This window comes from Musa acuminata, chromosome BXJ1-9, assembly GCF_036884655.1.
Source record: "Musa acuminata AAA Group cultivar baxijiao chromosome BXJ1-9, Cavendish_Baxijiao_AAA, whole genome shotgun sequence".
NCBI lineage: Eukaryota > Viridiplantae > Streptophyta > Magnoliopsida > Zingiberales > Musaceae > Musa > Musa acuminata.
Window position 1 is genome coordinate 43,891,621 of NC_088335.1, and position 27,897 is coordinate 43,919,517.

Consider the following 27,897-nt stretch of genomic DNA (forward strand, 5'->3'; position numbering starts at 1 on the left):
AATTCTATGAAAATTCTCATAAGTGGACTTCAACTTTGAGATTAATCAATATTATGCATCAACCATTGAAATCAATTTGATTGAGAATATTGGTATATGGACCTTTTTATAGTACCTCCAGTAATTATATGTTTTAAGAACTTGTAATATGACTCCTCCAATTTCTAACCCATTTGAGGTTAATTTCCATTATTTGGGCTCCTGTGGTTCAATTAGAATGGCTCATCATTTAAAATAAAAAGAAAAAAAATATTAAACTTCAGTATTATTGAAGGGTTAATTATAGATTATTTTTATAATTAGTTTTTAGTATTTCGATCTCTATATTATTAAAAATTATATTAAGATCTTTATATTTATAAAAATAAATAATATTTAATTTTATTGTTTCTATATTTCTTTAATTTTAATTTTATAAAATTATTTTTTTAATTAGAAATTTTAATATTGTATTTTTTTTAAATTTTAATTAATTATAGAGTTAATATGTAATTAGCGCGTTATCGAATGCGCGACCGTCTTCAAACCGTATTAACAGGGGGAAGGGTTTCTCTAGGGTTTGCCGGCTCTCAGTACCTCTCCGCCATGAGAAGAGCCGCTGCCCTCGTCTTCTCCGCCTTCGCCATCAAGCGCGGGCCTTCTTCCCGGAACCTCTCCAGACTCCTCCATGGAAGTCCCTCTCTCCCCCACTCCCCGCGCCTGATCTATTCCCAGAGATGCCCCTCCCGCGCCCTCCAGACCGTCCCCGACGCCGCCGTTCCCCTCCCCTCCCACCGGCGGAGGAGGCCTAATGACGTGGCCGACCTCGAGGAGACCTTCGAGGCCGCCTCCACGACTGACGACATCCTCTCCGGCTTCCGGGCCCTGGAGGCCTCCTTGGATCCCGGCGACAAGCGGCTCGGCCTCGCCTGCTTGAAGGTCGGCCAGCACCTCGACTCCATCGGTTCTGAGGACCATGAGAAAGTTCTCACCTTTGGCCTCCGCGCACTCAGGATCCTTGACGTGGACGGGGGCAGCTCCATCTCCGTGGTCATGGCCCTCCATCTGGTTGGCTCCGCGAGTTACAACCTCAAGAGGTTCAACGACAGCTTAGGGTTCCTCAACCGGGCCAACAGGATTCTTAATACCCTCGAGAGCGAGGGTATCGATGGTGAGTTTGACGTCAGGCCGGTGAGCCATGCTGTCCAGCTGCAGCTCGCCAACACCAAGACGGCAATGGGCAGGCGAGAGGAGGCTTTGGTCAATCTCAGGAGGTGCCTGGATCTTAAAGTTTCGATCTTGGAGCCTGATAGTCGAGAATTGGGCACCGCCCACCGGGATTTGGCAGAGGCTTATGCTGCCGTTTTGAACTTTAAGGAGGCTTTGCCACTCTGTTTGAAGGCGCTGGATATCCACAAGGAACAGCTGGGACAGAATTCTGTGGAGGTGGCCCATGATCGGAGACTTCTCGGGGTTATCTATACTGGATTGGAAGAGCACGATAAGGCTCTGGAGCAGAATCAGCTCTCTCAGAAGATTCTGAAGAGTTGGGGTGTGGGTGGTTCGGATCTTCTTAATGCCAAGATCGATGCAGCCAACATACACATTGCTTTGGGGAAATATGATGAGGCTATCAATACTCTCAAGGGGGTGGTTGAGCAGACGGACAGTGAGAGTGAGATGAGGGCACTGGTGTTTGTGCCCATGGCAAAAGCCTTATGCAACCAGAACAAGTTTCCTGATGCTAAGCGCTGTTTAGAGATCTCTTGTGGTATTCTTGAGAAGAAGGAATCTGTCTCCCCTGAAAAAGTTGCTGAGGCATACATGGAGATATCGTCATTGTATGAATCAATGAATGACTTTGAGACTGCTATATGTTTACTGAAGAGGAGTCTTGCCATGGTAGAGAAGATTCCACAGGAGCAGCATGTGGAGGGGAATGTGTTGGCTAAAATTGGGTGGTTGCTTCTTCTGACCGGAAAGGTTGCCCAGGGTATTCCATATTTGGAAAGTGCAGCGGAGAGGGTGAAGGAGAGCTTTGGGCCAAAGCACTTCGGGGTTGGATACATCTATAATAACTTGGGAGCAGCCTATATGGAGATGGACCGTCCACAGTCAGCTGCACAGATGTTTGCGCTCGCGAAGGATATCATGGATGTATCACTGGGTCCCCATCATGCTGATTCTATTGAGACATGTCAGAGCCTTGCTAATGCATATAAAACAATGGGAAGGTACTAATTCCTTTTCATAGCATACTTCACTAAAGTCCAGTCTATCTTGTTGGTTTTGAATTATGGGCTTTCATGTCTTAATGCTATATTATATTAGTTGTAGGCAAGCAGTGTAATATTACATTGGTAAACATTCTTTTGCATGATTATTTTTTGTGTGACTATCAAACAACGTGTCTCTTTGTTTTTATATGGGCATTTTACTTGGATTATATTCTAGCACCTCATATGATAGCATCACTTACATAAGAATTTTCCAGCTATTCTATCGTAGCATACACTTAGACCATTGATAAGCCATGACAATGCATCTTCTAAAATTTTCTGTACTTGGCCCATCACCGGCCGTGTTTGTTTCTCTTAGGTGTTTGTAGTTGACTTTTTGACCTTTGATTTTAAGTAGGTAACACATGTGATTAGCTTAAGGGGAATCACAAGCATCAAAATCCACTAATTTTGCGAAGGTTGATTCCTCTAAAGCTTGTTAGGATGTTTTCTTTTGTTGCCTTGTTGTTACCAGTGTTGGCTCATATGGAATAACTTATATAGGTCACTGCAAAGCATAAAAGTGGTAGAAAAGAACAATATTAGCTATATAGTTTATGATCCTTGAGAATGTATAACTCAGATGCATCAGTATGAAACTTGAATTTACATTGATCAAATTTCACTTCTTCAAGAATTCTTTATAAAGGGGCTATTCCTCAAGTCCACATCTTGCGAAATCTCTGTTATCTGCATGAGAAGGTTATAGTGAATAGAGAACAAAATGAGGCAACACTTGGCAAAGAGCATTAACAGCTATGTGCTTTTACCAAAAAAAAATTATTTCTTGCATCTCTGAGAGTTATATATGTTTTATCTCATTTTCTTCTTTGGCAAATAACACCGTGAATACTATCTTGTTATCCTAAATGCAGCTATGCCCTTGCTCTGGAGTTCCAGCAACGAGTTGTTGATGCATGGAGAAGTCATGGTTCAAATGCCAAAGATGAGCTTGAAGAAGCAGCTAAGCATCTTGAAGAACTAAAGAAAAAGGCTTTTGGTTCGCTAACTGAAGAAGTAATTCAGGAGGCTCTATCACTGGCAAGTAGAAATGATCCTGTTCCTAGCAAAGATGTGCAACATTGATGTCAAGGTCAGATTTTGTTGAAACGTTTTTTTTTTTTATGCTTTGTTAAATCTAGCTGTTCATGTATGATCTGACTGTTAGATTAATCAGCCATGTAAAGAATTTCCTTGATCTGCCCATGTAGGAAATCCTGGAACTTGAGAAAATAACTCTGTTTATGAAGTCCATGATTTGATATTAAGACAATGTCTTATCAGATCTACCATTCGAGAAAATTATCTATGATGGTCGTGATGATGAACTTTCTTTATTAAATTGTATGTGAGACTAACACCTCCTGCTGTCCAAAGGCAGAATGTATATTGACAATAGATGACCCTGTTCTTTGTCATGATCTAGTTGAAACTACAAGTTTAAGCCAATGCCAATATTTTGCACTGGATCTATGTTCCATTGCCAATAAGGCTGATCTTAAGTGTTGTTGTGGTGTAGATTCATAATCCTTATAGTTTACCTTGTTGCTTGACTGCCACTTTTATGTCATTCACCAAGCATGCGAAGAACAGGTAACCTTCTCTTGAGCAATTTAACAATGGGACCTTGATCTGGATATGAATTGTAAAATTAGTGGGTCAGGTCATTTTATGACCGTTAGTGGGTAGCCTAATAGATGATTTAGATAGTCAATTGGGATGGATGGATAAATAAGAGATTGAAGATAATGATGCAATTGGAATGCATGAAAAATGAAAATATATCTTGAATTAGTGATGGTATCCAGTGGTCAATTCAGACATGACTTAACCTGGTAAAAAACACTGCAAACATTTTGTAAGAATTTGGATCAGACCTTACCAATTTCACTGTGGGTCTGCTCTAGTACTGAATCTACTGATCAGATCTAAGTTGGTCTTGGGCCAAACATGGGTTTAAAATATGTCCAACTGATGATAGTAAAACAACTTAATTGTATGTTGTTTGTGGGATATAGTTTACTAAAGTTCAAACATGAGCTTGCACTTATTCATGTTACAGAATATATATATATATATATATATATATATGTGTATATGTATGTACATATATACATATATGTATATGTATGTATATGTATATGTATATATATATATATGTATATGGAGTGGTGACTTATGAGACAAATGGAAGAAATAAATAATATGAGACAACAAGAAAGAAAGAGAATGTACTGTAACAGAAATAGGAAAAGTACTTTTTTCCATTTCTAATTCAAGATTTTTTTTTTCATCTTCAACGATATATCTGCATCATTATCTTTTCTTTCATATATTCATCCTTCCAAATTCTTAGTGATGTTTTTATTAAATTATTGGACTTTTGTCAATACCACCACCATCAAGGACTTGCTATTGACAGATAAAGCATAAATCTTTCACTTTGGCATTCTTTGTTTCTGCTAACCTTAGTTTTTTTTTTAATATTTGCTAAATATTGTGACGGGCCTTAACAATTTTGTGTTCCAAGTTGCAAGTTCCTAAAAGTGTGAAGCTCTTTGACCTACACCCTATAAGCAGAGTACAAGCCAGATTTTTCAAATGTTTTCTTCTTGCATTTGAAATTGTGATCACTTCTTGAAGTTCAACATGTAGTACATTTAAGAATACATTGACTCAGTTTGACTCCACACTGTGGCAGTTAAAGCAGCACCTTTCTCAAGGAGTGGTAACATAATGGGTTGCTGTCAGATTTTTGGCCTTCTTTCTTTTTGGTAGCCCTCATTATTTATCCATACTAGTTCACAAAATAGCTATTGTACCCTTGAAATGGTCTTTTCAAAAGTTCATTTGCCAACAATGTCCTCCTGTGGCTCTGAACTTCAGCGGTTGAGTTGCATATTTCACGAGTGCTAGTAATGCAAAGGGTTTTTGTTTAATGAGCCATACTATTTGTTTACACCAAAGATAATGGCGCCATAAGGCTCCCACATTCATTGAATTTTTTTTAAGATAGCTGTAATAAGAAAATTAAGTATACCAGTTAAATCAAACCTATTAAAATATCTTTTGCACAAGGACTTCATTGTTGAATAGTGGGGATTGTTTGGCACATTTTCAGCTAGTTGTAGTAATTACCTAGAATTTTTTGGGTCATGATGTGCTACTAGTTCAGATATGCCGCCCAGGTTGATTCACTTTACATGGGCAGTAGGAATTAATTGGGTTCTGAGTGCTACACCAGGTATACTTGGAATTATTTACTTAAGTTTCTTAGAGCATTATATAAGATATTTTGGCCTTTTTTGAACTATTAGTTTTGCTTTAACTGGGTTAAAAATGGTAATAGGAAACTGTAGACCATGTATATAGGCATAATTTTTGGTAATTCTGATGCTTTGAGTTTTTTTTCTTGAATGGGTTCTAATGTACTATTGTTTATTTTATTTTTGGCCATAAACTTGAACGTGAGATTGGTTCTCTTTATGCCCTGGTGATCTGAGATGGATCTGGGTGCTGTTTTGTTCTCAGCTTTTATGACAGAAAATAAAAATTGGCCTCACACTATTTACATAGTATTAAACAAGGTCCGTCGTACCGTATCGTACCGGAGTTTCGATCCGAGCTCGGTACGATACGGTACGGGTGTACCGACTGGTATACCGAGGTATACCGAGCGGTACACATGATTTTATCGATTTATCCCTCCAAAATATCTGAAAATTAGAAAAAAAAGTATAGTGTTGTCAAGTTACAAATACATACTTCTTGATTAGAAAACGAATACATACTTCTTGATTAGAAAAGTTAGGATAGTCTTAATTACTCTCTAATTAAAAAAAATGAATACATATCTCTTGATTAGAAAGTTCTTCCTCTTAATCTTCCCAAATTAGCTTCGATTGAATTCACAAATTGTTGTTTTATAGAGTTTAGGAGAGAAAAAGAAAGTTTGAGAGAGAGTTTAAGAGAGTATAATGAAATAGGAGAGAGAAGAATGGTTTAAATAGGAGGTGAAAAAGCTCCAACGGTCAAATTGACCGTTGAAACACTGTAGCACAGCTACTGTGTGGTAACGGTCGATTTCGATCGTTACCAAGTGGTGTCGGACGGTAACGGTCGAAATCGACCGTTACCGAGTGGTGTCGGGCGGTAACGGTCGAAATTTCGATCGTTACCGCTCGATTTTGCCTCGTATCGCCTGATACGGGGGTTTTTGGGGTGTACCGCCCGGTAGCAGGCGGTCCGCGTACCGGTAACCTACCGGACCGGTACGTACCGCTCGATACGGGCGGTACACTTCGGTACGACAGACCTTGGTATTAAATAGGTTTTGGTTCCGGTTTATGAAGATGCATTTTGCTTAACATTCCTTTGCTTGTGCATTTGTAGGTTCTTCATTTTTCTCCTCTGGTGGTGAGACTTTAGACCACTTTCTTGACAGAGATTGCAGACTCGCTGAGCTATCAAGGGCACTTATGCACAGTTGTCACAGTTGAACCGGCAATTCCATGCAACAGAGATGAGGCACTAAAATCTGGTTTGACTCTTTCTATAAGAGTCAATACACAACACCAGAATGAGATGATGACATAATAGAGCATACGGACGTTCATACACTTTTGAGTTGTTCCAGCAAGTCGTTGGTGAATCTAATGAGTAACGTGACTGAGGTGGTGGTCCGTTTCTTTGTACGCGGTAATGAACATATATAACAATAATAATAATATCATAAATTATAGTCTTTATTATTCGGAGTTGATTTTATGGGTTTTTTTTTGTCATTGAGATATATAAAAGGTTGTATGTTTAATTAAATTTAAAATATTTATATTTATATTTTTTAATATTTTGTTTTGTTTCACTAACACTAATTATTTTATTTTCTTTTGATTATGGTATTTGGAGATCTTCTTTGTGTATGTTCTATCATCTTAAATAAATTTTTTTATTTTATCTTTTGTCAAAATGATATTTAGTTGTTTATAAATAAAAGTTTTTTTTTTCTTTTATAATAATTTAATACATTCATTTTAATATTTTTATTTGGATAATATAAATTTTTTGGTATTCGTTGATTATATAAGACTCTTGATGTCTTTTATCATTTTAATCTATTTTTTTACTTTATTAATAATATCATCATGGATCTTTCTATTTTGTTAAATAATTAATATAAGATCATAAAGTCTTTATTTAAAGTGATTTTTTATCCATCAAATTTAATTATATTTTTTTATTTATTTTTAAAAAATTTTAAAAATTATATTTTATATATTTAATTTTAATTTTACTTAATCTAAAATTTTTATTTTTTAAGATTTATGTTTATAGCTCAAGTTTATAATTAATTTCATTTAAACTTTCATCGATTAAGATAATATCATCAGTAAATAACATATATTATAGAGGTCTAGCAATTTAATATGGATTCTTGCTATAATCGTAATAGAAAACTCATTAGAAATATTTCCTATAACTCTAACACTAATAACTATATTATCATATATATTTTTAATAATATTAATATAATTAATGGTAATATCTTTTTTTTCTAAAACCTACCATAATAAATCTCTAGCAACTCTATTATAAATTTTCTCTGAGTCAATAAAAATTATATGTAAATCTTTCTTTTTCTCCCTTTATTTTTTATTAATTATCTTAATAAATAAATATTTTTTTATAATTAATCTTTCAGACATAAAATTAAATTAATTTTTAGTGATATTTATTTCAAATCTTATCTTACTCTTGATGACTTTTTCATAAAGTTTTAGTATGACTCATTCTTTTAATTCCTCTATAATTTGAATAATTTTATATATCACCCTTAATTTTATAAATTGATACTAAAAAACTCTATCTCTTCATCAGATATCTTCCTAGTCTCATGATTTTGTTAAACAAGAATTAACCAAGTTATTCTAGATTTCTTTAATGCATCTTTTACTATATTAGCTCTAATTTAATGAATAAATATATTATTATTAAATATATCACTACTATTTATCGTTAAATTTAAATCTTGTGTGGAATATTTATTAAATAATTTATTTTATTTTTTTTATCTTTCCTTAATTTCATTATCATTAATAAGTATTCTTTGATCTTCATCTTTAATGTATTTAATATTACCTAAGTTCTTATTTGTTTCTAATCTAAATAATTCAATGTATACATCTTTCTCACCATCTTTAATATCTAATTTATCGTAAAAATTATCATAAGCTTTATATCTTATCATTCTAACTATTTTTTTAACCTCTTTTTTAGATTCTTTGTCTTTTGAATTTTTTCTTCTTTTTATAATTTTACTTATTTTTAAAACATGATTTTTTAGTAAAATTCTTTTAAAAACTTTCTCACACCATCACCAACTCTATGTTAAAATTACACATCTACTTTTAGTTTCATTAAGAATATCCTTTGTTGAGCTCCTAATCTTATTAGCCTATAGTTCAAATAATATTAATATTATCCTCATCTAAGTTTTAAATAGCCTCCCCTAACATCTTATTCTTAAGAATATCTGTATTATTATCTTTTAAAGTTTATCATTTAGTCCTAGTAAAAAAAAAATTCTACTATCTTTTTCTAATTTCATTTTCTATAATAAATATCTAATACCGTCAACTTATATTTACTTGTCAAATTTTCACTAGATATAACTTACAACTTATAAATAACTTTATCTACCTTTCTAACGAGAAAAAGACTATTTGATTATATTTGTGATCACTTTATAAGTAATTAAATATTCATCTTTATTTTTATAAATATAAGATCATACAAAGTTATAAAATCCGAAATCATAACACCATCTTTATTTCTCTCCTCATAATTAAAACACATATACACCATTTATACTCATTAATGTTTTCTGTACATAACCATTCAAATTTCCTTCAATTATATTCATTACATGTTTTTTCTATATGATCTTCCAATTCAACTCGAGGGTCATAAGCACTTCACAAATTTTTAGAGCTATAATTTTATCTCTAAATTTTTTTACACTTACAACTATAATATTATTCTTAAGATCCTTATTAACAATAATTTCTTTATACGTGAGACAATATATATATATATATATATATATATATATATATATATATATATATAAAATCAAATATTTAGTATAATAAACAGAATGTTCTCACGTTATGCGTAATACGAGACGATCTCCTTCTTTTTTTTTGTTCAATTAAGGTTACAAGACATAGTATTTATTTTATAGATTCATCAGTATGACTTTACCATAGTTGCTTGTTCTCTCATGAAGTACACAGTTGTATATTGCTCCTTGCTATAGCTTTGTGATTTTGGAAGAGAGATTTCGAATTATGATTGGTTGCGAATAATTATTGTATCAGAAGTACGGTTGAATCTCAAGATCAATACAGGTCAAAAAGGAAGGAATTAGAGAGGGATTTTAATTGGTAAGAGATAATTATCGTATCACAAGTCAAAGAGGCTTGAATCTCAAGATCAGGTAGTTGACCATTTCACGGGTCAAAGGGGGTTGAATCTCAAGATCACGTAGTTGACCTTTCCACAGCCCTGACTGATCCACGAACACATCACCGTCATCTATCGCTGATATGTTGATTTATACTCTCCTATATTTATTCCTCCATGTTTAAATGTCTCCATGGTAGCTCAAAGCCACCTTCCATCGCAAGCTTCTCCTCATGCAAGAAGGGAAACAGAAGGCGGGCGAGGCTAAATGCCAAGGCGACAGTGGGGGACGTAAGACACAGACATCCATGACCCCGTCAGTGACAACCCCCAAGTATGAACTCGGCACCATCACCAATGTGCATCTTCCCCCGAGTTCGTCGTCCGCTGGAAGGGAAGTGATCGTGTTGGAGTACTTGGATGCCAAGGTGTTGGAGGATATGCTGCTGGAGTGGATTGAGAAGAAAGACAGCAAGTGAAGCTTTGTGCATACGATATGTTTACTTTGAAGTATTTTGGTGTGCTTAAAACATGAGATTGAATCTCTCTCTCTCTCTCTCTCTCTCTCTCTCTCTACGTTCAATGAATGAAGTTTTATGCTACACTAAGCTTGAGATTGAATAATAAAATATAGATCAATAAATAATATAAAATTTGGATAATTCTCGATCTTTTGTTTAAAGTCATAAATGAAAAAACACAACGAGCATAAAGGGATGTTGGATGCTTTGATCATATCGAATCATATTTAATATTTTATTTTTTCATCCTAGACAAATACAATGTCATTGCTTTTGTTATATTTGATGCTTAGGATATTTTTTTTATAAAAATATAATTATATATAATGGTGTCACTTTGGACAATATTGATTGCTTAGGTACTTTAAATAATTTTTTCATCCTAGTAAAATACATCATGGGCTAGAGAAACACTTTTACAAGTCAATCGCATCATATTTCTTTTTATCGTAAGTGAATTTATTATAGATAAAGGAAATACTTTGATTTAGTTCACCACATCGAACACTTCATATAATATTTTAATTACATCATATATTTTGGATACTCTTTTACCCTCGAGATATTTTGAATTACATCATATGACTTGGATATTGTTTTTGCATCATGTAAAAAGAAAATGTTTTAACCTATTTTGAGTCACACTTGGATTTTTTTTTTATCTTGCATAGATGTATCATATAAAAGGAATATGTTTTAGCCTAATGAATTATATTAGACAATTTGAATAGTTTTTAGTTTAAGATAGATGCATCATAAAAGGGGGATGCTTCTATCTAGTCTATCATGAACAGAGGCATTATGCTTAAGAGATTAAATCATGTCACATACTTCAAATATATTTTTATTGAATGTATTATATGTAAGGAGGAGCATAAGATATTATAACCAGTGGGGTATGAACATCATTAATCAACCTATATTTGAAATAGTGAAACCATGCAAATCATCCTCTCACATTTCTAACATCACTAAGAGTTCTCAATGGCTAAAAGTACAGCTCAATACATTCATCAAGCCTTTGCTCTCAGCACAAATAATCAAAAGATGGGAGAAGAAAACACAAGGCTTCATTTGGTGTGATCACAACTCTCATTCATGTAGCTGAAAGAGAGAAACTTCTCTCAGGAAGGAAAGATACTGCTGATGTTAGACTCAAAAGTTCTCAAGTTATTGTTGTTTAAATATCTCATATGCTATTGCAATTAAACAAGAAAATGGAGTTTAAAATCTCATAAGACCAAAATACCCAAAAAGAAAAAAGATTCACTTTTGTGTTGTTAAATTCTTTTTACTTGGTGTTATTTTTTTTTCATTTATAAGCAATAAAAATCACAACATCACCATAATGCAACATACATTTAAACAAATAAAATAGGATAGCATAATTGGAATACTAATAGAAAAAATATCAAATGGATTATGTTTTGGATTCACACAAATGAAGAGGGTTCAATTTTGGATTCAGTGTATGATAGTCTTACATCAAATGGGTTGGGTTTGAACCCAAAACTTGGTTTGCTCCTATATGTTTGGGCTAAATTATAAACATATATTCAATTACTTAGTAATCAAAACAAGAAAAGGGATATTTATACAGTAGATTGGATTTACTTGGTCCAAAATACCCACACTGATTTATGTTGATTAATTTTCAACTGTAGTGTGTGAAATTAAACCTATGTGTACAAATATAATATATGTTTCATCCTTAGAATATGTGAAATTGAGACCCAATTAAATATCTATTATGATAGATAGTAAGAAAAATTATTATGTCTCTTTATACAATGAATTAATTATATGATATACAATAATGTAGTGTTTCCATGCTAGTTTATATGTGGGCCAAGCTTCATTATATTTTTCCATTTACTCCAAAATTAAGCTTTGATTGAAGCTTAATGTAAGTGCAGTCTCTGTTACATAATTGTCAGTAGAGCTTGGATGCATTTTATGTTGCATGAAAACTTATATGGGCCATGCATATCTAATTTTCATGTGTTGATAACACCATGACATCAAGAAATAAGTTGTTACTATGATGATGATATATTGTATTACTGTTAGCACAATATTAGTTTGTGCTTAAGTTAGTGGGGAAATTCTTCTTTAAATTTGATTTCTTTCATCAAACTATTCATTTGTTAGCTCATTAATTTGTCCATCTTTAATCTGCCACAGCAAATCCATGTGAATGAATTGGGTGATTCCTGAAACAACAAGAAGAAACATGCAAAAGCCAACAAAAAAAGATCCATGTTCTTCTGTTCCAACATCCAACACCTTCACAAGGAAAGGGGAAAAGGTTACATGAACAAGAAGAACATGTCAGAGAGGTCAGGCATGGAGGCTCCACTAGCAAATGCCTGCCAAGTACATCCATCACCTTGTAATGCTAACAAATCCACATGCTTGTTCTTCTGTTCTCAGGTCCAAGACATGAGCAAGTTGGGCAACATAGGACACCATAATCCATAAAGAACACAGGAAAAGATCTGGTGAGCTGTGTCAATGATGAACACTAATGGTACTAGGTTGTTGCCCTCGAGGAAGGCGCGGACTCCCATCAGCAAAAGCATCACATATTATTCTTTATTTGGGCATTTGCTCGAGCAGGTGGAAGGCAAGATCTGTTGCACCAAAAGATTCCTTAGTGCTTTCTAAGTGCTTGGGGCATACCTTTATCATAATGACAGTGACAGGTTCATGACAAGAAAAGCTTTGGATTACCAGGCAACTGAACATGATGATGGTGGTGCATGATTTCTATGATTTGAGTGAATGGATTACATGTCCTCCTTGAAGGATAACTATGTGAATGTGCTAAGAGAAGAATGGATAGAAGAGAGAAAGAAGAAATTGACAGCTTCACTGATGCAGTCTACCAAAATTTTCTCAGGTTTTATTTGTTGTCTGAACTCTCAACATTTCTGCTATTTCTCTTCCAACCAAGCATATTATACACAGTTTCTGCAAGAAATGCATCTTCTTATGCCTATGTATGGTCCTGTCATCTTGCAACTGAAGAACAAGTGATTTTTATTGTTGTTTTATAAAATTTTTACCAGTAATATATGAACTAGATGATTAATAATATCAGAAAAAAAAATTTTCAATCACATTCCTAAGTGAGTTGTGATCATGTATTAGATTAGAGCTAAAAAGAATGCCTTCACATCAGATCAACCAATTTGCCTGATCAAATAACATGAGCTTACTGATCTATTTGAAGTTTTAGCAGACATTGTTTGTGGTGTGTGGTCATATGATTTAGTAAATTGCTAGATTTGACAATGTTTAATTATCTGTATTCTGCTTCACCTCATATTTAGATGGCATAATCTACCAATTTTCCTGATCAAATAACATGAGCTTACTGATCTATTTGAAGTTTTAGCAGACATTGTTTGTGGTGTGTGGTCATATGATTTAGTAAATTGATAGATTTGACAATGTTTAATTATATGTATTCTACTTCACCTCATATTTAGATGGCATAATCTAGTTAAACACATGTAAGTTGAACTAAATATAGCAGCTATGCCTTCTCCCAATACAGATTCAAAGAAACAAAGCCAGAGAAGATGACAAACTAGCATTGGAAAGATTTCTAGATGAAGACTCAAGTGAAGGATGGAAGAAGATATAGATGTTAGAGACCTCATCAACCTATCTGATGAGTTGATGGACATAAATAAACAGCATATATGCAGATATCAAGGAAGAAGAATCCTTGCATCTTTTGCAAGCCTAGCAATAAAGAAACAGTCATAATAGATGAAGACACCATGTTTTGTTGCAGAAAAAGAGGATCAACAAACCAATTATCGACATCGAAGGAACCATTACGACAACATTAGATTGCGGAAGAAGATCAAAACAGTGATGTTTTGATAGTCTATGAGAGACTTTAAGACTCCTGAAAAAGGGTTGATTTTAGATTATGGAAGTTCCTACCTCATCTAACTAGAAGAGAGTGATGTAATTAACATTCTCATTGGCCCCATTACATAAAATGATTGTTCCATTCTGAAGCTTTTGGAGAAACTTTAGAGATTCTTCTAACATATTTGATATCTGATCATCCTCATTCAATTTAGAACATCCATTTGTTATAGTTTTGAAGTGTTTAAAATATGTAAGTTGATGTAGATCATGTTTTCCAGATTTAGTCTTTTGTTTGGAACTCTGTAGATTTAGTTTGACCTGATAGGTTCAAAGCCTCACTTCTGCCTAAAGATCTCACATAGTTAGGTTAAGCTTTTAATTTTACATGAAACTCAATTCTTGATCTCACTTCCATATATTCTCACAAGAGAAAAAAAATAAATCAAATTGGATTGGATTCTTGGCCAAAATTCTATACATATCAAGGTTGACAGAGTCAATATACTATGCCCAAGTTGTTCATCTCAATTCAAAGGTTCTTCATACACAAACAACAAGAATAATGATGACCCTGTTTTAGCTATGTTAGTAGTTCTTGAGCAAAATTAATTGGAGAAACTTCATTGACTCCCATTACCCAACCATCCCAAAGTACCCTTAGTGTTGTCACATCATTGATAATGGGCATAAACTTTGCCAAGAATCTAACTTAAATCTAATCAAACTGACTTTAATTACCTGGGACCATCATGCAGTTGTCCCAATGAGTATATGCCTCATATTAGGCCTCTTATTCTATTTCACCAATCTAATGTTTGAAATGATAGACCAGTGAAGTCATGGCATGTGCTTACCAAGAATAATAAGTGGTAAGAAGACCCATAGTAAGGGTCAAAGAATAGGTAGGTAGGTAGAACAGGACATGGCAGCCAAATTAGATTAAGCTAAAGAATCAACATCATTATTGGGTCACCATAATGATTACTATGCCACTACATCTTCATGCCTATGCCATAAAAAATCTTCTCTAAGTGTTTAATTTCTCCTTCCACTAATGGTTGAAATCTAGGTAAGGAGACATCTTACATAGATTCCTTGTACAATAACTTTAATGGTTATATTTTTGTCCATGGCATGTACTATGTTTTCATATCAAGGCTCTACTGCTCTACTTCTTTCTGTTGCCAATTTAGCTCTACAATTCCAGGAAACATTGAGGTGTGGAAGTCAGGGGAAAGCATGCATGCATGTTGCAAGTTGTAGCACATTTAATATAAGTATTTGAATGTGTTTCATCTCAGAAATTTTCTTATTTAAGAGTATAAATTTGCCAACTCAACATAACATGTTGTTCATGAATAGATTGTTGAAGACAAAAATAACATTTCCATTACAATGATTTCAGGAATAGTATCCTTCCATGCAGCTCAAGACTCAACAATGTGACTTGATAAAAGAAAGTGAAGAACTGCATAGGTTTGATGACAAAATCAAGCAAAGAATAATAACCATTTAATCAGTAAGAAATGAATGAGAATTTGATGCCAAAGTGTGTTTCCTGGCACAACTGGATGTTTGGTTGGATTCAAGACATGTTGGTGTCACAGAAAGTTGTTGCCCCTGTAAAACCTTAGGGTTTAGTCTTTCCCAGCCACAAGGAAGATGAGAAGTTGGCCCTGCAAGGACAGGAGCACAACAACAGCATCTGATGGTGGAGGTAGAAGCCACTAAGACCAACAGTCAAATCAATGGAACACAGACGATATGTCCTTGATGAAGACATAGGACGTACCTCCTCCTGTTGCCCTTTGGGGGCATGAACAGCTCTTCAACTGCAACCAGCACACCTTATCAACCATGCATGGAGGGCATGATTGAAGAACATCTAAGGAACATGAACAGTATGGTTTGGGGTTGAAAAGGGCCCATAGTTGATGCTGTGGCTGCCATGCAAATGCATGGAAAGCAGCTGTGAGGATGAAGATTGTACAAAGCTGGATTTCAACAGCTAAGCAGCAGCCAATTAGAGAGGAACTCTCATCATCTTGACATATCATCCCAAGAACAACCTAACAAAAAGGGCCCTCAATTCCAGATCACTGATGTTGATATGCTAATAATCCTCACTCACTGTTCTTCTTCTCATTTTGGGAGATGATTAGATGAACTGTCATCAATCCCCCCCATTCTTTGCCTTTCCTTTCCTTTCTTCTGTTTATTGTTCACAGAGAATTGCTCTCAGTGCCATGTAGTGATGTATAAACATCACTGTTTCAAGAATTATTGATAGAGTTCCTATGCAACAGCATCACTATTATCACCACTATATCAAGAAATCCATAATGGACGAGCTGAGTACCAAACTTTAATCCCATGAAGGACAATTGACCAGTGAAAAGAGGACAGCATATATATAAACAAGGATAGTGACATAATTCAATTTCATACATGAAATATGTTATGCAAGTTAGAATTAAGTATTTGAAGGCGAAAAGGATTTGACTTTTGAATATAAGATTGGAAATCAAATAATTAATGACTGTGTGCTATTATTGATATGTAGATTGTACAGTGCACAAGCTTCTGGTCAATCACGTCTGGAACGATATCAGTCGATCGTACGATTTAGATTGGATCACAATTGATAGATGTAATCGATTGAATGGTGACATAAAGTGCGAGAGATCTCTGCAACAATGGAATTGTGTATATATATGCGAACACCTCAGGCCTAACCCTTCCCAGCATACTCCTCCATCCTTCTCTCCTTCTGAGCCGCTTATGATCCTCTAGTGGGAAGTTAGATCTCACTCCGACCACTGCCGTAATCCATGTTCTTGTTATCTGAAGCTCTTTAGATGTCGGAACAGCTTCAAAGATCATAATCTCTTGACAGATTGCTGCAATCTTTCCCTTAGATATGATTGACCAGTACTCTCTCTCTCTCTCTCTCTCTCTCTCTCTCTCTCTCTCTCTCTCTCTCTCTCTCTGTGCTTCTGGCTTATGATCTCTCTTCACCTGTCTCCAAGCTCCGACAGCTGGTATCTCTCTTGCTCAGAGAGAGGGGCTATGCATGGAATGGATCTTGGCAGTACTTGCTGCAATGACTTGTGTCTTCTTGTTGTTTCTATTTCATGCCTGTGATCAGCATCTTTGGATGGCTTTCTTCTCCCTTCAGCATTAAGCCATCGTAAAAAATACCATCCTCCTTTTCTTTTTGCATGGAGATCAGTCGGTGCTTTCGGGTGTGGCATCATCAAGATTCACATGGACAAGCCAGTTGTTGTGATTAATGAGAATCTTGATGATGCTGCATCAGCAAACACGCGGCTTCCGCGCTCTTTTCTCGATCTTTAAGGTAAGTTTTTCGTGCATTTTTCCTCTAAATGTTTCATATTTTCAGGTCACAAAAGAAGTCTTCGTTTCTGGTCTCTTTTTCTTGAATGTTTTTGAAGCTTAATATGCTGTTAAAGGAGTAGGCTTTTCATCTACCACATGATTTCTTTGTCTTTTGATGAATATAGATGCCCACTCTATTGATTTCTCATTTCATCTTTGTTCATTAGATGTCTTCTTCTTTCTTCTATTCTTGATGGACAGGAACAAGAACATTATAGAGATATATATTGCTTTCAGGAGGTAATATTTCTCTGTTCTTCACATCATCTTGCATAAGTTCCATAGCAGTTTCTTGAAATCTTATGTGCAGCTCTTTCAAGTTAATATATTTAGTTGCATTTGATTTTTTTTTTGAAGATTGTACTATTAACCATTGGCTCCTTTCCTTCTTTTCTTTTTGATAGAAAAAATGGAAATATTATGTATTTGCATTTATGCAATGTAAATATCCTTATTTTCAGGTAAAGCTTCCCTTTGTTTCTATTGGTGTATTGTCAATGCTAATAGTCATCTCCATTTTTGTTTGTCTTCCTACAGTGAAGTTATTGTTCTCTTCTACATAACTAGCAATAGGAATCCCTCAAATTAGAAGACAGTTGTACCCAAATTTAAGAACAGAAGAAATTAAGTAGTGTTCTGCCGAGTTCATGCTGTTGCCATCTTTCAACATACAGGAAGTATCAGAAATAACAGCTGAGTAGATGCTAGGACAAACTAGTGATGAACAGGCATTCAGATCCTTTAGGGTTACTTGCAATAAATGTAACTCTGTGCATGACAATGCTTATCCATGGAACAAAGCAGTTTAAAGGTTGGTGCAGATTTTGGTCAGCTTTCTGACCATTCATCTGTTTCCTTCCATCCTTCTTGCTGTAACTAAGATTAAGAATACATATTATGGGAAAACCTGTTAACTTTACAGGCATTCAGGAACAGCATGCATGGATTCTTTTCATCTGTCTTGTTCCTGATCACTCTTCCACACTGGCAGAAGGATTACCATTGAGATATGTGACTGAGCTTGGATGAAAAGGGAACAGGAAATGCTAAAAGGCAACTTGTATTAGCCATTGAAGCTGATCACTGGTAACACCACCACTCACACAGGTGGACCTAACAAAAGGTACAATGTTGATCATAATGTGCAGTGGGCCAACCTCCATTGACATGATTTCAGAGTGTCTGAACAATGCAGTCTGACCTTCTCTCCTATATCACTAATAAATAATCTTGCAGGTTCTTGACCTTTATCACACTTCTCTTAGCATTTAACATCACCACCATAGAAATTGGATGACTGCAAGTGCAACTCTCTCTCTCTCTCTCTCTCTCTCTCTCTCTCTCTCTGTGAAGTACATATGCAAGCTGGCATAGAGTTAGTCTAAAGTAACAAGTGATATTTTGAGACTTGCATGATGTGCAGGGATTAATGGAAGTAAGTTCTGGGCAATGCCAGATTGATGCAATTGTGTAAAGCCAACAGTATGGATGGAGCTTTGGTAGAATAGTCTCTTTCAATTGATACCCTGATGCAAATCCAAAAAACCTTCTTTGATATGATGGAATCAGGAGATATGATTCCTTTTTGTGATGAATAATTGTAAAGATATTTGTCTCATGCATCCTTTCTCTTCTTTAATTGTCTTTTTGTTCTTTTTTGGTGTCTTCTTTAGCTGTTCACTACATTACTATTGTCATTATTATTAACATTAGTGTATATAAGTTTAATATATGTATATGCACAGAAATTAAAACTTGCAAACATCTTTATAATTAATCTTCCCTAACAAACTCTCTACTCTCATTGACAATCATAATTATATTTCTCCAAAATTAAGTATTTTGGTACTTATCCATTTAAATTTAAGTTTAGAAAATAAGAAGATAAATAGTTTATGAAAGTGATAAGGGTGTTTTGGATATCAAACATTTTTATTTTTTTCAAGCAAATTAATATATATGTATGTATGTATGTATGTATATGCTATATTTAAATATTTAGAGGAATATACAAGCTATTTTTAAGTTTGGAGGGGGGAAATGCATAAATAGAATTCTTTATATATCCTTACAAATTCAATGTAGTTATATTTCTATTATTTTTATAATGATAAGTGGTGATGATGGAATTCAATTTGAAGAATTTATCATCAAATATAAATATTTTTATTAGATAACATACCTAGTATTTCTTTTTGTACAACTTTATGGCTTGCCAACATTCATGAGAGAGCTCTACTAATAATGGTTTTTATGCTCATCCACCTCTAAATGTGATTTAATACCATGTTCTAGAACTATTTTTTATTTATATGATATTTAATTTAAAGGTTTTGTTATGAATTATCATAATCTTCATCAATTTTACATGATGTCTGAAATAAATTTTATGACACACAAACTTCTTTTCCTTCCCGAATAGATCAAATTTGTTGTAAAAGAATTCCCATCTTATATGAAATTCAATCCCATAATTCAAAAACATTTTCATATTGTATGGAATTCATTACAACCAAAATTTCCAATTAAGCTCATTTTTAATTTTAATTTATATTCCAAAGTATATTATGAGCATCATATGGTTTATCGAAATCATGCTATCATGGTATAAAATCATTCTCATTTATGTGAAAATAGTATTGAATCTCGGATTTTGATATCAATCATCAAAATCTTTGTTAGTTCATCTTCCTCCATACCGAAATTAATTATATTTCTCCTACCAAGCTTTTGTTGGGAAAAAAAAAAATCAAAATGTCATAGCTCACATTTTTCAATAATATCATGTGATTCACTTATGCTCATTATTTTTGGTGGAATCTAATTTTAAGACATTCTTGTCAAATATCAAAATTCTAAACTAACTTCATGTCTTGGTTCAATTACAAGAGAAGTATAATTCAGTAAACTTGTTTTCATCCATCTTTAGAAGTCTATTAGTATGATATAATTTTATTCACAAGACTCAGTGTTCATCCACCTTTGGAAATAATTTTATTCCATGACCTAAAAATATTGTTATGTGGAAATTGATTAGCACATTTAGGAAGTAGAGAAATTAATGCCTCTTATTTAAGAGTTATATGTACCCTCAAAATCATCATTTAAGGTTTAAAGGGATAAACTTTTATGAACCCACTGATAATTTGATGACAATAAATAATAACTTGTTAGATAACATTAATTATATGACATAAAATATATCTTTTTTTTTATTCATCAATTATGTGAGAACCCATCTAAATAATTTCTTGTGAATCTCATTTTCGAATACAAATAATGACTTATAAAAATTCAGTCGTAAAATTTTTACGATTAAAACATTAAAATATTAATCGATTGTTTTATAAAACATTACTATATGTTAAAATAAATCAATCATCAGTATTCATCTTCATCCATCATTAGTGATTGAATATCATAGTCTAAAAATATTCATATTTTTTTGAAATTTAATTATAATATATTGCTAACAAATATTATATACTTTAAATTGTTTTTTATGACATCTTAATTCATATCAAAATAAATCATTACCACCATCCTCATCACCACCTGTGTGATTCAAGCATTTCTCACTCGACGTAACATGTGGCCCCACCAGTGACCTCATCCAAGTGTAGATTTTGGGTACGTGTTAATTTTAAGTGGTGACACTCGGAGAACCAACCTGAAACCGGACCGTACTGAGACACCAAATCCTCAACCCCAATTTTGGGCGACCGTCTCAAGCCCCACAAAAATCCGAAGAAAGGTCCGCCCGTATGTGGATCCTTTCCAAGCCTCACGTTCTTTGAATGGGATCGATGCCACCTCCCGTGACCAAAGATGGAGATCAAACCCATAGATGAACGTTCACGATGTAGAAGCACATTTCGGTTACGGATTTATTTGGACGGGATCGGCATCCTCCACTGCCTTGCTTCCTTCGCACGATTCCTCGCGCTGTCTTCTTCCCCGCTTCTTCCGCAAACCCTCGCGTTCTCCAACCCCCCACCATGTGAAGAAGACGAAGCGGAAGAAGGATCCGAAGGCTGATGCTTCTTCGAGGGATCCCTCGTTCCGATCGTTCTAACCTCCGATTCCTCTTTCGATCTCCGATCGATGCACGGCGTCGCCGCCTCGTGTTCCACTCCCCAGCCGCCGCCCCCTGCGGCCTCCCTCCTTGCGCCAGGGTTTCGGTTCCACCCCACCGATGAGGAACTCGTCGGTTATTACCTCAAGCGCAAGGTCAGCGGCCGACCCCTACGCATTGACGTCATCGCTGAGGTTGATCTGTGCAAGTGCGAGCCGTGGGAGCTGCCCGGCCGCTCCCGCCTCCAGAGCCGCGACCTGGAGTGGTACTTCTTCTGTCCCGTCGACCGCAAGTACCCGAACCGGTCCCATACCAACCGCGCCACCGCCCGGGGATACTGGAAGACCACCGGCAAGGACCGCCCCGTCCACCGCCGCGGCCGCGTCGTCGGAATGAAGAAGACTCTCGTGTTCCACGATGGCCGCGCCCCCCATGGCGCCAGGACCAACTGGGTCATGCACGAATACCGCCTTGAGGACGACGAGCTCACCCATTCTGGGATTCCACAGGTAGATGTTGATCCTTTCTGATTCCTCGTGCTGTTATAACGCGAAATTGGTTGGAACTGATTTCTTGGGATCGGGGATGGAGAAGGATGCGTATGTTGTGTGCAGGATCTTCCAGAAAAGCGGTGCGGGTCCTAGGAATGGGGCTCAATACGGTGCGCCATTTATCGAGGAGGAATGGGAGGAGGAGGATGAGAAGGCTGCTGATGGATTGTCTGTGACTCCGTTTGGCGGGGATGCTGAGATCAATGAGGCCCTTAATTCCGAGTTCATGGAAATCAATGATCTTCTTCAGGTAAGAATATCTATCATGATGTTCTTTGGCACGCTTGTTGTGTTACCTTGTAGACATTTCTTTAATTGATTTCGTTCTTTAGTCATTTGTGCTGGTAAAGCTTTCATAAGATTCTTAAACATGGAGCTACTACATAGCAATGTTTAGGAAATCACAGTGTTAGCATTATGAAGATGTCAGAAAGGATAAATTGCAAGCACAAAGTGTTAAATGAGTAGACAATCTAAACTCTAAAAGCTAATATGTGATATTCATGGTTTGACCGACCAAGAACATGTGTCGAGTGAAGTATAATATGCCAATGCTGCCTTTAATGGTGAGTTGCATAATTAGAGTTAGGTTTTTACCAGTGCAGAAGTATTTGTAACGGTTTGCAGCCAAATAGCTCCTGCCTGCTGATACAGTTGTACACTGAGAGTCTCAGAGTTTGCAAGGAGAACAATTTAAAATCTTGTATGGCTTCCCTTTTCTTCTAATTATTAGAAATATTCTGAATATGAGTACGGATGTTCTCTAAATTTGCATTTAATTATTGTTTGTCTCCTGCCTTTCTTTTTAATTTTCAGAAGAATTTAAGGTGATTATAAAGATGGTTTGTAGTTCATAAGGCAATTGTAAATTGTGGATCGTGGTGCTTTAGAAAATGTTCTTAGATCGGGAACTTCCTATGAGCATGTCATGTTTGGAAAGAAAAAAAAACTTTAAATTGGATTACCAATCTCTTCGGTTGATGCCAATCTTATCGTTATTGGCCAATCCCAATTCTGATTTTGCAGCCTATGGTCTGTATCTGTTGGGTCATTATATGTTTGAACATTTAATTATTTTGTTACCTTCATTCCCTTTACAGTATAAATATAAATTTGTTTGTTTATCTATTCTAATGGGGACACTCATGATTGTGAATCTGCTTTATCTTTTTTTATCATTTTTCGTGATTTTAATTCTATGTATATCTATGGAGTTCAGAGCAAACATATGGGTCACCAAAATGGGAGAGCTGCCCTCTGTCTGGAGGATACTGATGGACAGGGTAGTGATAGCCACCCAGTAGATCCTATCCATATCCTTGATGTTTTCCCAGAAGAGATACGTAATGATCAAAATTTGACAGACAAGGTGTTAGATTGTATCTATGAACCTAATTTACAGAGTAGTCAAACCCTCACGGGTGGTTCTGGAGAGCAAATTATCTTGAATGATATTGCTTATAGTTATCCTGTACAACTTGAAGAATTTGTGCAGCTTAACGACCTTGAGGATGATTCTGTGAACATCAGTTACCCCGTTGGTGAAGGATTTGTCAGTTGTCCTTTGTTGGAATGCCATGCAAGTTTTGTAAATAGAGTACATTATGGACTTGAAGATGATGAGTTCTTTGACGCCATAATTCAAAGCGCTGAACCAGTGGTGGATAACTTCAATCTGCAAGCAACTGATCCTCTGAATACTCTATCTGGTGATTATGCATCATATCAAGATGCCCAAGACATGGTTTTCCATGATGCATCTAGTGAATTTCTGGCAAATGGACATGATAATTCCGTATATCAGAATGAACTTCTATATTCGTCCATTGCAGGTCCTCACAGTTCTAATTTTGATGCTGAGGTAATGGCATACTTTGATGCATTGGATGATGGCTTAGAGAATGATATTTTCAGTTCCTTTGAAATCTTGGAACATAAAGATTCATCTGCTTCGAGCCAGTTTATCTCAGAGGTACGCATTTGTCTCTTAGAAGTTGGTTTATAGACAAGTAATTTACAAGCCGATTAATGTAGAAGTGGAGATTAATTTGTGCTATTTGATAACAGGTTGATGGTGGTGATGGTACCACAAATATGGCAATTCCGGAGCTGCTGTACACTAATGTTGGGGGTAATTTATTGCCAGCTTTACCTCTAACTGATAATCAGTTCGTCAACGAGTACGAGAACATTCCTGTTGCGCCAGGTACGGATGTTTTTCTGCTGGGCAACCTACCATCTTTAGGAGGAAATACCTGACGGTTAACTAAACCAGAAAAATTATTGGCTAAACTTTAGTTGCCCAAGGTTGGCCCGGTTCAGCATCTGGTTTCCTCCTGATTGCTAAAAGTTCCAAAATTTTCTTGTCTCACTGTGTTCTTTTCTAATAATTCTTCGTAATATGTGGGGTTTAGTTTTGAGTGTTACTAGCGACTGCAAGTGCCACTCGAACTACTCAAGTCAATACTCAAAACCTAATTTCTTATTCAATGCTGGCTCTGCAGCAAGCTTTTGATAAAAGATAATGTCAAAATGTAAACTTGGCCTTCTTTCGGTACAGATATCAAACAGAACATCAATGGCAAGAGAACAATCACAAGTCATCTGGTGAACATGCTGGGCTCAATATCTGCACCCCCAGCATTTGCTGCAGAATATCCTGCTAGTTTAGGAAGTACTCATGTCACAGTCGGCATGGTCGATGTACATGGCTTATCAGCTACAAGCAGCACAGGACACTGCTCCTTGCAAAAGAATGGAAACGGGGATCTTCTCCTTTCATACAGCATCGCAGAAAATCTAGGTAGGAAAAAATCTTCAGGTTTTCAACCATTTAGGAAAATTCAGGACTGGACCTTATCATTCTTGCTTCGAGGTGGCTGCTATCCTTTCTTCCTCTCGGCACTGGTTCTTACTATTAGCTACAAAGTTGGTATGTGTATTTACGGCAAGTAATTTAGGTTTATGTACGCTGTAATATTACTGTTTGACTGCAGAAACATATTTTTGGAACTCAAAGGGGGGAACAGCCTCATATGTAGGGACAAATGCACTGCATGACAAACTCTGATTTCTAGCTGTCGTAAGTGTCAGGATCTATTTGCAATCCATGCAATTCCTGCAAAAAATGATCTGAAACTTTGTGTTTCTGTGTTCGATTTCTGTTTGTAGCATTAGCAAATTTACCATTGTGTTTATCTCATTGCATTTTTGAAAGGAAATAGTTTATCGGACTGTTGATAGATGCTGTTGTTGAACCAAATGAGTGTGAGATAGGCTGATGACTCGAAAAGGCATTTGAATCTGTGTTCGTAGTGCTTCTCATCCACAGGTCGGAACGGCCACAATTTTCACTTCGATTAATTCTTATTTCAAATGGTGAAATGCTCATCTACAAGTGGTCCGGACCAAACGGTTCGATTCAAGGTTTGCATTGTCGATTATAAACGTTTGCATCATCAATTATACCTCGATTGGCCCAATTCAAGGTTTGCATTGTCAATTATCCAACTTGTGGCAATCTACGATCGAATAGGTCTGAGTTGGTATTTCAAATGCTTCAAGTTTCAATATAATAAATTTCAAGTTTAATCTAACTAAATTTTAACAAAATAATTTATATCTTAAGATAGTTATACAAATTTAAAACCATCAAAGTACAATGCATTATGAATTTAATATGTATTATAATTTGTGTAGATGATTGAAGGATTGAATATGCATTATTTGTGCAGATGATCGAAGGATTGAATATGTATTATAATTTGTGAAAAGAAGAAAAATTAATATGTATTATAATTTGTGCAGATGATTGAAGGATTGAATATGCATTATTATAATTTGTGCATATGATTGAAGGATTGAGTGTACTTTAGATCGACAGGAAAAGAAGAAAGATTAATGGAAATTCTTATTTTTGAAACCTCATAGTTCTCTTTGAAAATGAGGAAGTTGTTTTTTTGTTTCCATCATTTGGTATTAGAGTTTTGCAACGCTGTTAAGAGTATTTTCTTCTTATGGCAATTAGAAAGGGTGGCGGACGACATTATGAAAGAATGATGCAATCAGATAAAGATAAAAGGGATGCATACATTGAAAAACTAAGGAGACAAGTTGAATAGCTTACTATGCTTGAACGTCAAGAAACCTACCACTCTAAAATCTAAGCTATGGTTACGAAAGTGATGGATTCGAAGTCATGAATTACTTTACATCCAATAAGCTACACGAGACTCATTTAGGAAGAGGTTTTTTCATGCAAATGATAATATCAAAATTGACTTATTAGAGTTTCTTAGTCGACTTCAACCTGAAGAGTTTCTTGACCGACTTAGTACTGTTGATAAATTCTTTGAGTACAAGGAGATACTTAAATGTTGAAATATAAAATTAATTGCTATAAGACTTCGAGATTATACTTCAATCTAGTGAGACAAAGTTTAAAGAAATGCACCTTTAGAAAAGGAAGATGAAGATTTCAATCGACTTCAACCTGAAGAGTTTCTTGACTGACTTAGTACTGTTGATAAATTCTTGAAGTACAAGGAGATACTTAAATGTCGAAAGATAAAATTAATTGCTATAAGACTTCGAGGTTATACTTCAATCTAGTGAGACAAAGTTTAAAGAGATGCACCTTCAAAAAAGGAAAATGAAATCTCGGCTCCGTGAGAATTTTTTCTATTTGGTAATATTCAAGCTCTTTTTTCATAATTTAACAATCTTTAGCATGGTAGCAAAGTCATGATCGACTATATTGAAGAATTCTATATGATGATAGCCCGAAATAATATTCAAGAGATGAAAGAATAGCTTATTGTAAGATATATCGGTGGCCTATGAATTATAATTCGAGATGAAGCGGAGATATAATAACTATGGAGGTTATTTGATGCTTATCAATTAGCACTAAATGTTAAAGCAAAACTTACTAGAAGTAGAGCAAAGGGATATTCTAATATTAGAATATCTCTTTACTAGTGAATCAAAAGCTAGTAGAATAATGAAAAATGCATCTCCTACTTGCTTTAAATGTAAACAAATAAGACACTATATGAATGAGTGCCCGGATAGACAAGCTGATGCACGAGCCACCTCTACGAAGGAGATGACAATGAAAAACTTGAAGATATTAAAAAACTAATATATGATCAATATCATGAGGAGGCTTATGAAGAAATTATACCTAAAGAAGGTGAATGCTTGGTAATACATAAAGCGCTTGCTACTCCATGAGATGATTGCAATGAAGAATGATTACTAAATAATATTTTCAATATATGTTATAAGCCTCTATACAAAGTTTATTATATTATATTAAAAGTGACAATTGTAAAAACATTGTATCTCAAGATATGATAGATAAGCTCAAGCTCAATATAGAACCATATCCTAAACCATATTGGATTGTATGGTTCATGAAAGATAATAGGGTACGAGTAACTAATCGATGTAGTATTGAGAAGACCACAGCAATACGATAGGCATGCTATCCATGATAGTAGAAAGAATACCTATATTTTTAAATTCAATGAAGTTAGAATTATGCTTTTGTCATATAAAGAAGAGCTTACTCCTAAACCTTTAACCCAAAAGTAGGAAAATAACTTCTTTACTCTAAATAAGTTTTAAGAGAAACTAAAAAAAATCGAGTTATATTTATATTAGCTACTAAAGAATGTATATAGCCTATAAAAATTCATGGTGAAGTAGAAGCTATTTGGAAGGAATTCATAGAC

The 27,897-nt window shown here is 35.1% G+C and overlaps 2 protein-coding genes across 5 annotated transcripts; both read left to right on the plus strand.

Annotated features, from left to right (window-relative positions):
* Nucleotides 1-523: 523 nt before the first annotated feature.
* LOC135593674 (protein KINESIN LIGHT CHAIN-RELATED 2-like) lies at nucleotides 524-7,006 on the plus strand. Its single transcript, XM_065083895.1, has 3 exons — nucleotides 524-2,213; nucleotides 3,134-3,351; nucleotides 6,651-7,006. Exons 1-2 carry the CDS (start codon nucleotides 586-588, stop codon nucleotides 3,342-3,344), a joined length of 1,839 nt encoding a protein of 612 aa, XP_064939967.1. The 5' UTR covers nucleotides 524-585; the 3' UTR covers nucleotides 3,345-3,351; nucleotides 6,651-7,006.
* A 14,463-nt stretch (nucleotides 7,007-21,469) lies between these two features.
* Nucleotides 21,470-25,308, plus strand: LOC135584981 (NAC domain-containing protein 78-like). 4 transcript variants are annotated; one of them, XM_065083898.1, is made up of 6 exons: nucleotides 21,476-22,117; nucleotides 22,200-22,409; nucleotides 23,379-23,868; nucleotides 23,992-24,131; nucleotides 24,227-24,365; nucleotides 24,720-25,308. In XM_065083898.1, the coding sequence occupies exons 1-6, from the start codon at nucleotides 21,638-21,640 to the stop codon at nucleotides 25,112-25,114; spliced, it is 1,854 nt and encodes a 617-aa protein (XP_064939970.1). In that variant the 5' UTR covers nucleotides 21,476-21,637; the 3' UTR covers nucleotides 25,115-25,308. The 4 variants fall into 4 exon arrangements, with proteins under 4 accessions (XP_064939969.1, XP_064939970.1, XP_064939968.1 ...); XM_009420355.3 differs by having other exon boundaries at nucleotides 21,479-22,117; nucleotides 22,203-22,409; XM_065083897.1 differs by having other exon boundaries at nucleotides 21,470-22,117; nucleotides 22,203-22,409; nucleotides 23,379-24,131.
* The last annotated feature ends 2,589 nt before the right edge of the window (nucleotides 25,309-27,897 follow it).